Source organism: Labrus bergylta, chromosome 8, assembly GCF_963930695.1.
Source record: "Labrus bergylta chromosome 8, fLabBer1.1, whole genome shotgun sequence".
Lineage (NCBI taxonomy): Eukaryota > Metazoa > Chordata > Actinopteri > Labriformes > Labridae > Labrus > Labrus bergylta.
The window spans coordinates 3,045,512-3,060,043 of NC_089202.1; the positions used below are offsets into that span (position 1 = coordinate 3,045,512).

At 43.1% G+C, this 14,532-nt stretch overlaps 1 protein-coding gene across 3 annotated transcripts in view; it reads right to left on the minus strand.

The window, feature by feature from the left end:
• Positions 1–14,532, minus strand: part of LOC109983864 (nuclear factor of activated T-cells, cytoplasmic 1-like) — a 58,982-nt gene that overhangs the window by 16,145 nt on the left and 28,305 nt on the right. For 2 of the 3 annotated variants that reach the window (XM_020633783.3, XM_065958176.1), the window contains exons 7-9: positions 14,004–14,059; positions 11,917–12,049; positions 3,820–4,458 (exon numbers count right to left, since the gene is read on the minus strand). In XM_020633783.3, the coding sequence (XP_020489439.1) occupies positions 3,820–4,458; positions 11,917–12,049; positions 14,004–14,059 (828 nt within the window). The remainder of the gene's footprint in view (positions 1–3,819; positions 4,459–11,916; positions 12,050–14,003; positions 14,060–14,532) is intronic. The other variant, XM_065958177.1, reaches the window with a different exon arrangement.

Here is a 14,532-nt window from a genome sequence, read left to right on the forward strand (position 1 = left end):
TCCTTTTATTTCTACACATTTTCCAGGATGCCCAAACTTTTTTCTTATACTTTTAAAAGTCAAAAACTGCAAGGACAACAAGGTTCCTGGATTAAGAACGCATCAACTACAAGAAAATGAATCCAAATTCGCATCCTCTTTGTAATCATAAATAATAGAGAGGCCATCACCCTACTTCTTGCTCCTGTCAATATCACTATGTCAAGGAGGAGACTATGGTCTTGACATTGCACTTAACCACAAGACAGCCTCTGGTTCTTTGCACTATTAGCTGGATATTGACCTGCTCCCAACAGGCCAGCAGGTCAGAGGTGGAGTGTTGTGAAAGCCCGTGCTGTCACTGGCTCTTACAATGCTTCCACATCTACCTGACTCCACTAACTCAAAGAGACACACACACACGTATACACACAAATACATTCTGTCTAAACACACAGGAGCAAAACTGCTTTAGTGAGTCCCATTAGACACTTTAACCAACACCCTTAACCCCACCTAAATCCTCTCTCTCTCTCCTGCCCCCCTCCGATCTCAGAGCCAGCCTCGCGGCACACTCCAGCGTTAGCGACTCAGCATGTTTTCAGCACGGTGCGGACGCGCTCTCAATCATCATTAGAGGTTTTGCGGAGTCCTGGGGTCTAGGCAGCTTGCCAGGATGTGTAAAAGTTTCCATGAGGAAAGCCTCGAGTTGCCTTCAGAAGCTTTGGTGGCGGACGGAGATCCTCAGGAAAGTTAATGCTTTTTTTTTTGTTGGCAATGGGAGGAAAGGAAAGGACGTCTGACAACAATTCTGTTTTCAGTTTGAGAAAACAAGCCTGTGAGTTTAAAATGCACAAACCTTGAATCGAGGAGGAAACAATCAGAAGGAAAACTACCCTGCAACATGAGGCAATTAGAGCACATATGTCAAATGTCAGAAATCAGTAGAGGCTGCGTTGCACTCTGTGTTTTTCTTATTTTTGGAGAATAAGGGCCCTCTGTTCCCAGAGAGGCAGCTGGTAGAAATCTGGCCCTCTGATTAGCACTAGCTCCTTTGCTGTGTGCTGCATTTCATGATATCACCCATCACAGCAGCAGCTAATGAGACAGGACACACAGCAGCAGCCTCACAGGGCCACAGCCAGCAAAGAATTTGTTTTTACACACACACGCACGCACACACACGCACACAACCACAGCACAAACACCATCATTTACGCATTTCTTTTTTTAGCCTTACTAGCATGGCTAACAGGGCATCATTTATATAAATTCTATTCTTATACACTGAAGTCATTTGACTGCTGGGTTTCTCACACTCATGCCTTGTAAAGTGCAAAGATCTGTGAGTAATACTTAAATGTCTGAAAATGTTGTTTTATGTGAATCCCACCATGTATTGTTTATGACAATGACTCAACAATGCAACATGTCTTCCAGCAACTTCCAAATTTTGCTGATCTGATGGTAACACTCAAGTACGAGAAGTGAGACTGAAGCAGGTGAGAACCAACGAGCAACATGGAGAAGATTGCTGCATTAACAGAGATTTGGCTGCAGACTGGATTCTTCATCTAATTGCAGATACAAGAAGAATCACCTCATGTCTCATATTGTAGTTAGTAAGCTTCTATCACAGCAGAGGGAAGAGTTTAGCAGATTACAAAGCAGAGCGTGTGAATGGGAGTCGGGGGGGTTTACATCTCAGACTCCCTCCATGCTAACCAAGCTCCTTGCGGTACAGTAGCTCACCGTTGATAAGTTGAGTGATTTCTCAGGGGCTGTGTAAAACCGAGGCCTGGCCATGGAGGCACATTTCCTCGGCTTGATGGGAGCTGGAGGCCTCAGCGTTCAAGCGTGGGAGGCGCTCCACTCTTGGGGAAGATCAAGTGCGCTCCCACAGACTCCAAATCACCGGCCCCAGATTGCTGGGGAGGAACGCTACTCTGCATGGCTTGCGTTAAATCACTGCTGCCGCGATGAGGTCATCCGCTTGTCTTCCCTCTCTAATGGAGCGCTCAGCTTGCTAACATACAGTGGTAATGTGTGCAGACGGGGAGCAGGACGCCCTGTAAGCTGCCTTCCGATCTTATTTATTTTAGCTTAGGGCTCATTTGAAGGCTTTGGGATAGGGCCTGGGAGCACGAGATGCCTTTGGAGTATGCTGTTACCACCACACACTTACAGGGACTCCAGTAGCTCACCACAGATGCTTGCACAGACGTTAGGTGATGCAAAACGGCAGCACATTGAGGTTTTTCAACGGGCTGCCTCACTGTCCTTGGTCAATCAATACACATTCCTGTGCGTCGCTAATGCAGCTGTAATCACTGGCTGAATACATTTGGCCACCTGGTTGAGGAAGATGGAGCCAGCTAAAGTGACAGTGGATGGAGTAGAGGGTAACAAAAACAAGGTTACACCATTTCCCTTCAGCACTGCTTTGTACATTTGGTATAACTTCATACTGTTGGTGTAAAAGGATCCTTGCCAACCCTATCACGAAATGCTAAATAAAGCTACTGTTTCACTTTATTCAATCAATGCTGAAATTAAAGCTTCTTGATGCTAAAACTATTTAAACTGTCAGAAGGAATTTTAAATGAGAAGTCTTGTTTCAAATTTGATTTCCAGGACATCCGGCATAGCGTGGAGTAAAAAAAGAAAAGAAAGGACACTGCAAAGCTGAAAGCAAGTTTGTAGAGCTGATAACAGACAGACATACCCCATATCTCTGTGCAGTCTGTTTATGAGCTGAGGACTAATGGGACTCATTGGGACTGACAGATATGCTGACAACCACATTTCAACTCAATTACAGTTCCTCAGCAAAACTCCCCAGGTCCCCTCATGCCTATCACCCTTCTACTCCCAAAGGTGTTGAGTGAAGTTTACGCACACTCATACATGAACACAAACACATGCCAGTTAACTGAACAAAAGGTGCACAGGAAGGGAGATATTCGGTGTGGAGATGTCTTTCCCCAATCTCTTTGGGAGTGCAGGGGGATTTTAACATTTCAACCTGGCACTATGCCATTAATGTGTTCTATGAATATATATCATCACAACAAGTGAAGCCTCTGGTAACATAGATAACAGGTTGGTGACCTGAGAGACACAATGTGTGATGGACACAGGAGGCAATAAACTCGACCATATGGTCCCTCGGGTGTGACTGGTATCATTGCCAGAGAGAGAGAGGTGACCCCACAGCCTCCTCTGATGACGACAGCCACACAGTGTCGACTCCGTTGGGAAAAGACGGGAAATCAAAGCCCTTTACCTCCGTCCTTCCAGCATCCCTCCCAGAAAGATGGGGGGAAAAATGTTTCTGTTCAGGAAACCCCTACCCATTGTTTTGTTTCCTTCATTAGTCCTTGTGTCAACAGTTTGGTTGGTCATGCGTGTGCCACTGTTTTTGTTCTGCTGCACCCCAGCTGACCTCAGCGCTCTGATGTTTTGACAGATTGTTTCAAAATCCCATCAAGTTAATTTATTGTTTTTAAGTAAAGAAGTCAGCCGCACAGACGGCACACTGAAAAGCAAATCAATGTGCCAGTGTCTAAAATTATACAAATCTGACGTAGAGCTGACGTAGTTCTGCAACAATTTCACCAGGAAATACTGAGATGTTCAGCAGGGTGCGGCTATGTGTGGTGGTTTGCAGATAAGCAAAAAGGTGTTCAAAAAAATGGTATGTGCTACATAAACAGCTACTTTTGGCTTGGACAAAGAGCGAAGCTTTCGTCTAGAAATACAAAAGCCTGCTGTTGTTAGAATGATAATCAAATAGACACTTGCGGAAAGTGGAGATGCACCTTGTTTCTCATGACTCACCATCATCTAGGTACATCTGGTCCAGTTCCTGGGGCTCCTGTTTGACAGTGATGGCCATGGAAGGGGGGCTGGCGTCCTCTGGTAACAGGCTGGCTGAGCTGGCTGCTGCCTGGGCCTGACTTGGGCTGTACGCCTGAACGAAGGGGCTCTCTGCCGTCGCACCAGGAGTGGATGGGTGGGATACCGGGGATGATGAGGGACTGCTGTTGGCATAGATTGGATGATAACCATGTGGCCCTGGACTGTTGAGGTGGTCGGGGCTGCCCTGGGAATGGAGCATAAAAGTATTGTGGTCTGGCGAAGCTGACTGGTCAAGGCTTGCACAGCCGGGGGTCTCTTGGATTGGGGGTGCAACAGAGCCTGGTGGTGCTGCATGGGTTGGACTGTTGGGGAGGCACTTGGTGTACGCCACTGGGGACAGGTCATGCAGAGTTGGGCTGGAGCTGGGAGATGATGATTGCATGGCAGCATGGCGAACTGGGCAGGGAGGGTAGCCACCAACCAAGCAGGCATCAGGATCAGCGACAGGCATGATGGGAGTGAGCCTGGGCTGGCTGTAATAGGACTTTGAATGCATTGGCAATCTTGCAGTTCCCAGTGAATCATATTCATCACTGGGTTCTGTCTTTATTATCGGCACTGGGGGGAAAAAGGTAGAAAGAAAGGTGGAGATTAAAAAAACGTGCAGGGAATCCACGTGGTGCAATGAGTGCACGAGTCAAGCTGGGTAAAGCAGTGAGCAGGCATAACTGCGGCAGCAATACCCTCCATAATCTAAACAAACAACCACCAGTGGATTTGGGCGCTTTGTCAACTTGGCTGAGCCCTCTAACAGAAAAACCCTCAGGCCTCCCACCCGCCACCCCTCTTTACCACACCATGAAAAAAGCAAAAGAATGGGGGGGGGGGGTGAAATGGATGAGTCATCAGTGTGGAAAGCCACAGCTGGCTCTAATGATGAATAAGACCTATTTTTTTTGGAGTATCCTACAATTTTGATATGCAATAAAATACTTATTTTAAGTACTGGGCTGCTGCTGCTGCTCAAGGACCCCGAGGTTTCCTTCACACTGTAGAAGTAATTGTTTCTCTCAGGACCAAAAGATAGAGGCAGAGAGTGAAAAAAGGAGATGATTTGATTTTGATTAGGCTGCCTGGGCTCCTTAAGAGGCTGTAGAGCTGTGCCTGTGGTTTCAGGAGCTTGAGGCATCAGCTAATGCAGGAGAGTGCTGTGACCCCACTTGATCATCTTGCCTCCTCTCTTCTAGCGTCTAATCCAGGGCAGACCGTCTGCACTGTTTCCTGATTAGCCCTGACTGACAGGTAGAATATCATACTGTTAACTGTCAAGAGAAGTTAAGGAAAACAACCTTTTTATAATTGAATCTTTGGAATGGGAACTACATGGCCTGCGGATTAAGAGATGGAGCCACATAAAAGGAAAGGGAAAAAAACGTATTTGTGAGTTATTATGGAATGCTATGATATGCAAGTACTGTGCCAGCATGAAACTAATAGCGCAGTGTTAAGACACCCATATGCATAGCAAAGGATTCAGAGGGACAATGGGCACAGTGTTTCTACTTCTACACATTGTTAAAATGTGTTAAAATGTGTTAATGGGTGTGGTAAGCAATTGATGCCAACCATTAAGAGTTTTTGGATAAACTGGCTCCAAGTGACATTTACTCAAAGGCATACACATGGCGATATGAATGCTCAGTCTGTCTGAACTGTGTTTGTATTTTCACAGAAGCTCTGAGCAAAAGTTAAGGCAAACAAGATTTTGCAGCATTAGTTTGTCATATGAAACACAGGCTGTTTTGAATATGTTTTATTTTGTGGGAGTGGATTTGAAATGACTTGAATGCCGTCTGTAGCCTCTTGAGTGCTGAGCTGTGTTGTAGTGGTAACGCAGAGCTGGGAGCACATTTACGTCAACCCTGTCTGCTTTCGGGGCCCAGGGAGCACGCCTGGTGTCTGGGGTACTATCGTAAGACAAGTCCCATGGTTCACAGGCCTTTCTCCACAGCCTGGGGAATAATGTGCTAGCCACATGGTGCACACAACATCCACAGTGCTTCCCTCAGTGATTCTATTCCTCCTCATTGCTTTCCCTTGATGGTTACTTGAATGGGTGGCACAGCGTCATGTAGTCAGAGATGTCATGTGGAAATGACATAAACCAATTTGATCAATTTTCCTATTCAGCTTCAAATCAAGAACTGGCTTGTTATTTTATGAGTTGAAACACATTTGACATTTTGCTGTGTGAAATCTTGTTAAATAAAGTCACAACCTTAAATAATGAATCACGTTGATTGATCTGGTAAACTAATATGTAAGACTTTATTGAAGCAGCTAATTAAGAAAAATCCCAAAATTAGTTTTTTTCTTTTTTTACCAGTCCTTCTGGTCATTGATGATTTAAACACAAGAAAGTCAAGAGAATGAACGAGGCTAGTTGTATCTTATTGTAGCTTTCCATTTCCAACACACTAAATATAACTCGTCACTAGATTCTTCTGTCTCTAATTTAAAAACAAAAATATTCAATCTCGAAAAAAATTGGATGAATAAACTCAGAGGGGATGGGGTATACTGTAATCCTTTGTAGGCACACTATTCATCCAGTTGGAAGGGAAAGGTGTATGTTTGTCAACCTTATATTTCATGCATGCCTTCTTCCTTTGAGTAAGCAAAATAAAACTAAACAATGTTGGATAAATCGCCATTCTTCTTTTACCAATGTTAGCAGGCTCTCCCGTCTCTGCTAAATATATAAACAGTGGTCTCCCTCCGGCCTGATCCAACTGTGTGTCTCCTTTCCACTTTGCATTTGCAGTGAGAAAACAGATTCACCAGGCAAGTCCCAACTTCATCTGGCTTTAATTTCCTCCCAACCTGTGGGTTATGGCCCACAGACAGTTGATGTTCTGCACATGACTTTCTCTCCAACCCTGGCAGTTTCCCCTCCGTCTGCTTATATTAGAGTGATCGGGCCTGATCTGGGTATTTCACTGAGCACTCGTTTCCTCTGAGTTGAATGGGAATTAGGACATATATGTGTGTCTATGACCATATCAATGTATTTCTTTAGAAAGACCAAGCTAATAGGATGTATGCTGAAGTGTAAAGTATTGCCTGATGGTGTCCATCTACACTTGTAGATCAGTTAATGGCAATTTTAGGATCAAAACGTTTCTAAGGCTACAATGACATTGCAGGCAAATTTGACCCAAATCTGCCTTTTTTGCTCATATGTGACTCAGAAAAGATTATTTCTTAAGACAGTTTGAACAGCACAAGTCACATGGAATCTGTGCTTTATAAATCAGATTTAGGCCACTTTCATGTGTGTCCCTACTTCAGTTGCAGGTCAGATCTTTTGCAATGCAACCTCAGTATGAACAGCCAGGTCAGAATCCATGGGATTTTGACTTCACGCTGAGTAACTGTTGTCACAGTTCTAAACTGACAGGACGGGCAGGAGCGGGGCTATGTACCACGGACGAACTCAACATAACCAGCTTATCACCTTCAAGTACAAGACTACTAACAGTCTAAGTCTCATTTCACAAACTTAGAGCAAACAGGGATATTAGAGAAATATGGAGAAGTTCAACATATGATACATTCAAATATAAACACATCTGGAGGGACAAATGAAAATCACTGACTGTGTAAATTGGCAGAATAAGGCATAATATTTCACCTAATCCTCATCAGTATACAATAGACCTGAATATATTGACTCCCGTTTCTTCCCTTGAATGTTTTTAATCACAAGTGGTGTGCCTGATAGTTATAGATGGAATGTTTCAGAGCGATATGGGGCTTCTAAAAATTACTCTGAAAATGTTGTTGAACGCAGTACATATGCTTGATTTTTGATCTAATACTTACGAGAAGTCGAAGGCTTGGGTGCTTTAAAGAAGGGATGATCCTAGAGTCTTAATGTCCTAGTTGGTTAAATGGAAATTTTAAATTATATATATTTATCACAATATATCTTAAACTGTCTGTATGTGTGTGGCTAATGTCCCACACAGCACCACCAGCCTTGGCCCTTCTAGCAGGGTAACATCCACATGTCTGTGCTGAATGTGATTATGCGTTACTTAGGTTGATATTGCCAGTTTAACCTGACAAGATGTGTTTAAAATTTTTTGTCAATTTTCTAGACCAAAACACTAGATGCGCTGCTCTTACAAGATGCTATCCATTCACTCTGCTTGTTTACATCCAGACAGTAGAGCCATGAAGAGAAGGCCTATCAGCCAGGGCTATATGCACATATGGGTGAGTTTAGGACCATGACCAGTTCACACAGGAGTCTCATACAGGCCACATTTAAAAAGTTAAGTCAATAGCCAAAAAAAAAATTACAGAGTTGTGCAAAAAAATAGTTGAGCATTAAGGCTTTTTATCTGAATGTTATATAGCTGTCATTTCTAATGCTTGTTGGTTGCCATGGGATAGAATCAGGGATTGTCTTGCAGCAGAAATGCTGAAGTCATCTTGTCGCAGCATGAATATGCAGTGACATTTAACAAGGAGCAGGTGGTTGTTAATTAACTCAAAGGTACCTGGTGCACCATGTCCCACTGTGTGGACAATCTGGTCACCCAGTACACTGTTGAGCTGACTAAACCCAGAGCTGAAGACGTCTTTGTCCAGTTAATGGAAAAACGTGACTGTTCAAGTATTTAGAAAAAAAAACAAAGTGCGGATCATCAACTTTTCCTATATGTGTCAGAGAACATGTTTCTGACTCTCCTCTCTTCAAATTCGACCACAAACCAACGTAGCAGGGGGAGCGGGAACCGTTTGCGTTAAGAATAGAACTTGATATTACAGAAGAATCTCCAAACGGCCTGTAAAAATAAAGGGGTTCCGAGAAGTTCTTCGTTTTTGCTTACGTCACTGCCAGCACTTTTTCTGCCATTTGTTGTTTCATGTGGTTGGTAAAAAACTGTTTCTTATTTGCAGAGCACCACGTCACATCCCATCTCACGCAAGAACGATTCAATGGGAACTTGGAAAAGCAAGACTCATTCCAGGGGCCAGACATCGACATTTGTTCTGTATGTACATCTCAACATCCCAGACAAGCAGTTAGGCTTGACAACAAACCACAAATGCTGCTGATGCTATATCTCAACAGCAGATGTCAGCTTGATCCAATGGCTGAAGAAGGCTTTACCTAACATTCAGTGACTAAAACGCAGCAAGAATGGACATTATGACTTATATGTGTACTGTTTAACTTGGTTATTCTTTCAAATGAAAACTCTTGGATACATGTCAATGTTCACAGAAAGCTAATCACTGAATTGGACTGCAAAACACTGTTCATTAAGATACTTACTTATTAGTCTTTGTGCTTTTTGACATGTTCTGTTGTACTCATAGTAAGAGGATGTTTCTGAGTGACTCAAACCCTGCATAAACTACACATTTGAACTATGAAACAGGTAACAGCTTCACTGTAACAATATCACTATGGCTTATCTTTATTTGGCATCTGAAAGGTGTGAAAACAGGTTTCGCTATGTGCAAGTGTGAAATTCATGGTGGAAACAGAATAAGTCTGTTCTCATGTCTGAAAGCGAGCAGTGTTCCGTGATATGTCTTTTTGAGCTCAGGGAACAAACATAATAGTGCCACTTTTTTTTTTCAAATGTAGTCATCAGCCTTCACCAACTGTATTTTCATCAGTGTCAAAGATAGCAAAATGGTCACATGATCTGAATGGAAAATAAAGGTGGTTTTCTCGAGCATCTGTGTCCCAGAGGGTGTTTGCTTCATCCTTCCGCTGTTTCAAACAATCAGGCTATTTTCGGGTCTGGGTTTGCCGTTTATAGATGAACAGACACCAGAGTGTGAAAGAAATGTTCTCTCTAAACAACGTCAGTGACCACAACTGTGCTTGAAGTGGGCCGGCGGGCCGGAAGAGTCTTTTCATACAAGCAAGCACAAAAGTGTTGACAACAGTGTGCATATGTATGTGTGTGTGTGTGTGTGTGTGTGTGTGTGTGGTGGGTGGGTGGGGGGGGGTCAGCCCACCCTGAGTACCTGGCCACAGTGTAAGTTGTTTCTCTCAGTGTTGACACATACACGCTGAAACCCTCAAAAGCAAACAGCTTCTCTAGGATTTCCTCATTCTTTGTTGCTGCATTGTAACCATGAATGTATTACAATCATCATCGCTGCAGAGACTCTGTTTACACTGATTATAATCTTTGTATGGTTTCCTTTGTGAATCAGCACAAGCTGATTGGTCTTTATGCCAGCTTGCATCTCAAAAAGGAAAAGTAGGTGTTTGCCATTTCAGTTGTATTTCCATTGACTTTAAATTTTAAAATATTGAGATTTAAGTCTGTTAATAAGCATAAGACTGTAATACAGACCTCAATGTGACACTGTTTGCAACTTAACTGGCTGTGACCAGAAATAAATGATGTTGCATTATATTTCTTCTCCAATGAAACTACAAACGTTTGCCAAAAAAAAGCAGTTTTTAGCAGTCTGCTTTAAATACTGATCATTTGTACTAAGAAATATGCTGCCTTGTATGTTTTAATGTGTGTCCTTAAAAGCATGGTACATCTCAAAATAGAACCCTAAGTCTCGTGATACATGGTCTCTTTGGCACTTGTGAGTTAATTATGCTCCTCTTAGAAGATATCGGCCCTGCTTGTGTGGTCTTCACTGTGATTGTGGTTTACTTGGCAGTGAAAGAGAGAACACAACAAGTCATCTTTTAATTAGCCGTGTTTATGCTCAGGGAAATTACTTGGAGATGCATAGCACATCTCTCTATCTTCCCCCTTCTCGCTCTGTCTTTTTTTATATGTACGGAATAAGAGGGGGTATGCTATATATGGCCACAGTGGTTCAGGTACCCATAATGCACTCGTGCCTCGTATAATCATGCATCTCCAAATAGGGCCCCTGCCCTGCACTTTCTCTCAGAGTCTCTTCCAAAATCCCAATCACTTATCTCCTGTCGCCATAAATACATCTACTGATAATCTAAATGTCACATCGTATTAACAGCTATGGACTCAAAGCACAAAGTCTGCTATCACAGCAGCATTAGACCCATTAGACACTGATCAATGAAAACAAGATACCATTGTTTAATTTAATGGATCTCGCTCATCGTCATGAGACAGAGTTGAGACTTGTTTAATGGAAGGTTGCAGGTTGGATTCCCTAACACATCTTGGACAATGTCTGCAGGGAATAAGTAGGAGTTTGAGCATCTCTAAATGTGTCTACAGCAAGAACTGTTCAGGTGGTCTCAGAAAAGGTCTTCTTGTGTAGAGAAAACATCTTTCATCCACTTTCTCTGTATGCGTAAAGATAAAAATAAAATACTTGTGGTTGAAAGTGATACCAAAGCTGATATTTCACCTGCACCCATTGTGAAAAGTCAATAGCTCACAATCTAATTTTGAGGCTGAACACGTCTCTAAACTCTCAGCTGTACATTCTCCAGATTCCAAAGTGAAAGCCATCTATAAACACTGAGGCCAAGGACACATGATGAACACAGAGAGAGAGGTATTCCTTGGTTTTCAGGTTGCTACATGAATGACAGGGTAAAGCTTTGCCTGGTGGAAGTGTAAGTGACTTCATGTGCATGTGCATGGATGTGTGTTTGTGCGTCCATAGGTGTGTTAGTGAACCAGGGGTTGCATTGTGTCAGGTGGGACGGGAAAGTCAGAGTTGCCAAGGGATTTGACTTTTCTTCATCGACAGCGCTCGGAGGCACTGTCACTCAGCAGCTGTACCTCATCGCTCGGGAACGCAGTCTCACTACAGAATAAACACACCTCACATCTTCTGCTCTTGCTTTCAGTGCTGCAGCCAAGTGGTGCCAGGCGTAAAAAGTGTCAAAAAACACCAACCAAAAACTACTTCAAATTTCACTTGGCATGTTGACAGCTGTAGTAAACAATAATAGATGGATGTCAAGACCTGGAGAAATACTCCATGTGATGATGAAAAGTGTGCAGCTTGTAGAAGGTATTTTTCAATGTCATTGTTAATCAATGTACAGTAGAGGGAAAAGTGAATGATGATTACCATTAGGAGGCAGGTAGGTAAAGCGCTGGCATTGGCTCCTCTTCCTCTTGCCGTTGCAGACGTAGAAGTTGACCTGCACAGGGCTGGATATTCTCTGGTTCCTGTACGGTGGGATCTCCACAACAAGAGAACTCTAAAAGATAAATAATACAGAGAAAGATATTTCATACAATGACGTAAGACTTCTTAAGTCATCAAAAAGTTGTTAGTGAATCAGAGTATTTTTTTGCAGCAAATTAATCAACACTTGTGTTTATTTTGCAGCCGGTCTGTATTTTGGGTACTGTGTTGCCAGAGGCTGGTCTGAGACCTGGTTTAAATGAGCTCGTCTGGACTATGTATACGCAGCAGTAGAGCCCATGAGGTTGGTCCAGCGCCCGTGTTTGTCTCTGAGGAAAACCCCAGAGCATTATCTTTGTCCCTGTACAGCACGAGAGGTAGCCGGCTTATTTGTTTGCACAGCCATGCATCCCTGTGGAGAAGCTTGCCTGTCCCTCCCAGGCTAGACTTGGCAAGTCTGGACGGATGTGAACTTTTGACTGCTTTCTTTCTGACAAAAAGAAGTTGTAGAGTATTTGTCTGAGTTTTTGTGTCTAACTCATGGGATATCGGTCACTCTTGTGAGGACCTAAATAGGCCACAATTGGGAGCATTGACAGGAAGCATTCTTTTTGTTGCTCATCAGTGGGGGGGGGGATGCAGTGAGGGGGGGAGGGGGTTGGTAGGTGAGGGGCCTGCGTCCTCAGCTCGGGTCTGCTCACCAGATGACAACAAAGAAAACATGCAGGTGGCTGATTGAGTGTGTAAAGTGTGTGTTTTAGTGTGTGTGCACATGGCCTTCCCTTTCCATCATGACCAGCGAAAGTGAGCCTGCTCTGGACTGCAATAAAAACAGTCAGGCAGCTGGGTGGAGCAATTTAGGGTAATCTGTAAGAGGAAGGCCAGTGCTCTCTTCCCTTCTTCTTGTTTGTTGAATCTACCTATAAAAACACTGCTGTATTAGTCTGTCATCGACCCAACTGCACACTCCGCTACCCCTGGCGAAGCCTCGCATGGCCAGTGTTTTTCCAGCATCTGGGACATAAGCCATTGCACATCAGCCAGCCCTACAGGCCAATTATACATTGGAGTCCATGTTTACCCTCCTGATGCAACCAAGTCATTTACTTATGTGAAACAACAGTGACAACAAGGAGAAAAACACCCTTTGCTGTATTTATATGCAAGTGGTTTATTTGAGTCCCTGTGCAAGTGTAAATCCTGAAAAAAGATGTAGACGGAGGGTAAATAACTGTTGATGAAAGGCATCAGTGATTCAAAGCACACAGTGATCACACACAAGCAAAGAGGTTTTTTTCTTGCAGATCCTTTACTCTCCCCGCTAAAAGAAGAATTAATGAACCTCAGTGAAATCTTAATGAACTCCAGAGCACAACCAGCTTTCTGTGACATGTAGAACAACATTCACTTCATTCCCTCTCCTGACGATTCCCTTTCACTTGGCTTTATATTATTACAATCTTAATGTGTGACTGGACCTTAGTGAAATGAGCACACTGCTTTATTTTCTCATTACGACTCCCATGAAAGCAGCAGGTAAACGCAGGGCTGTTATCCACTCTTGACTGCATGAGCCCTGTGCAGATGAGGTGTTTAAGTCCAATTCACCACACCACAACACTTTGCTGTAAACTAAATGTCTGGCTGTGCTGGGAGCGCTGTGTTGAGGTAAGAGCCTGTGTGTGTATATGTGGTGTTTAAGAGGAGATTTTGTGATTTGTGTGTGTGTGTGTGTGTGTGTGTGTGTGTGTGTGTGTGTGTGTGTGTGTGTGTGTGTGTGTGTGTGTGTGTGTGTGTGTGTTTTCGAGCATCTCAGATGCACAAACAATAAGACAGACGTTGTTTACTTGGGTGAGATTTTGGTGAAAATTCCATTCAGGATTGCATGGGCTAATCATCATTAAGCAATGATTTAGCAAAGGTTACATCATGACATGGGACAGATGAGGAGGAGACAGAGAGAGGAAAGGAGAGGGTCTCCTGGGAGGTTGGGACTCAGATGAGCCATGTCAGTGCTGTGCACTTACTGATTTGACGGAGTCCTTGTCAACTTTGGCTTCTGTTTCCCACAGGTGATGCCCATCTAGTGACAGAGAAATACAAGATTGAACAGGTCTCATTATGAACAAGACACAACTTTAATGGTGTTCAGAATATTACAGAGGATCTATGACATTCAGTTTATGAGGTGTAAAAATGTCCCAATTAAAATCACTATTTTTGGGATGGTTATTAGCCATTCCATAGCCATTGCTGCTTTCAAGTTAAAGTTCCCATGACATAGCTGACAGATTGCTGTTTAAATCCACATAACTGGATGCTAACAGGCTATTGAGCTTATAGGTCCTGCACCCTGATCAGTAACTGGATGTATTTATTTTGCATGAGAGTCATAAAGAGACATAAATCTCAAGACAGTATTTCATCAGACACAAAATGATAGGTTAACATCAACATATTTTTTTAAAGGAATTAAAAACTCTAAATTTCCATTTAAATAACTACAAAAACATGTTTTTCTCATTGTTGGGCCAGATACTGGTGTATAAGTAACAA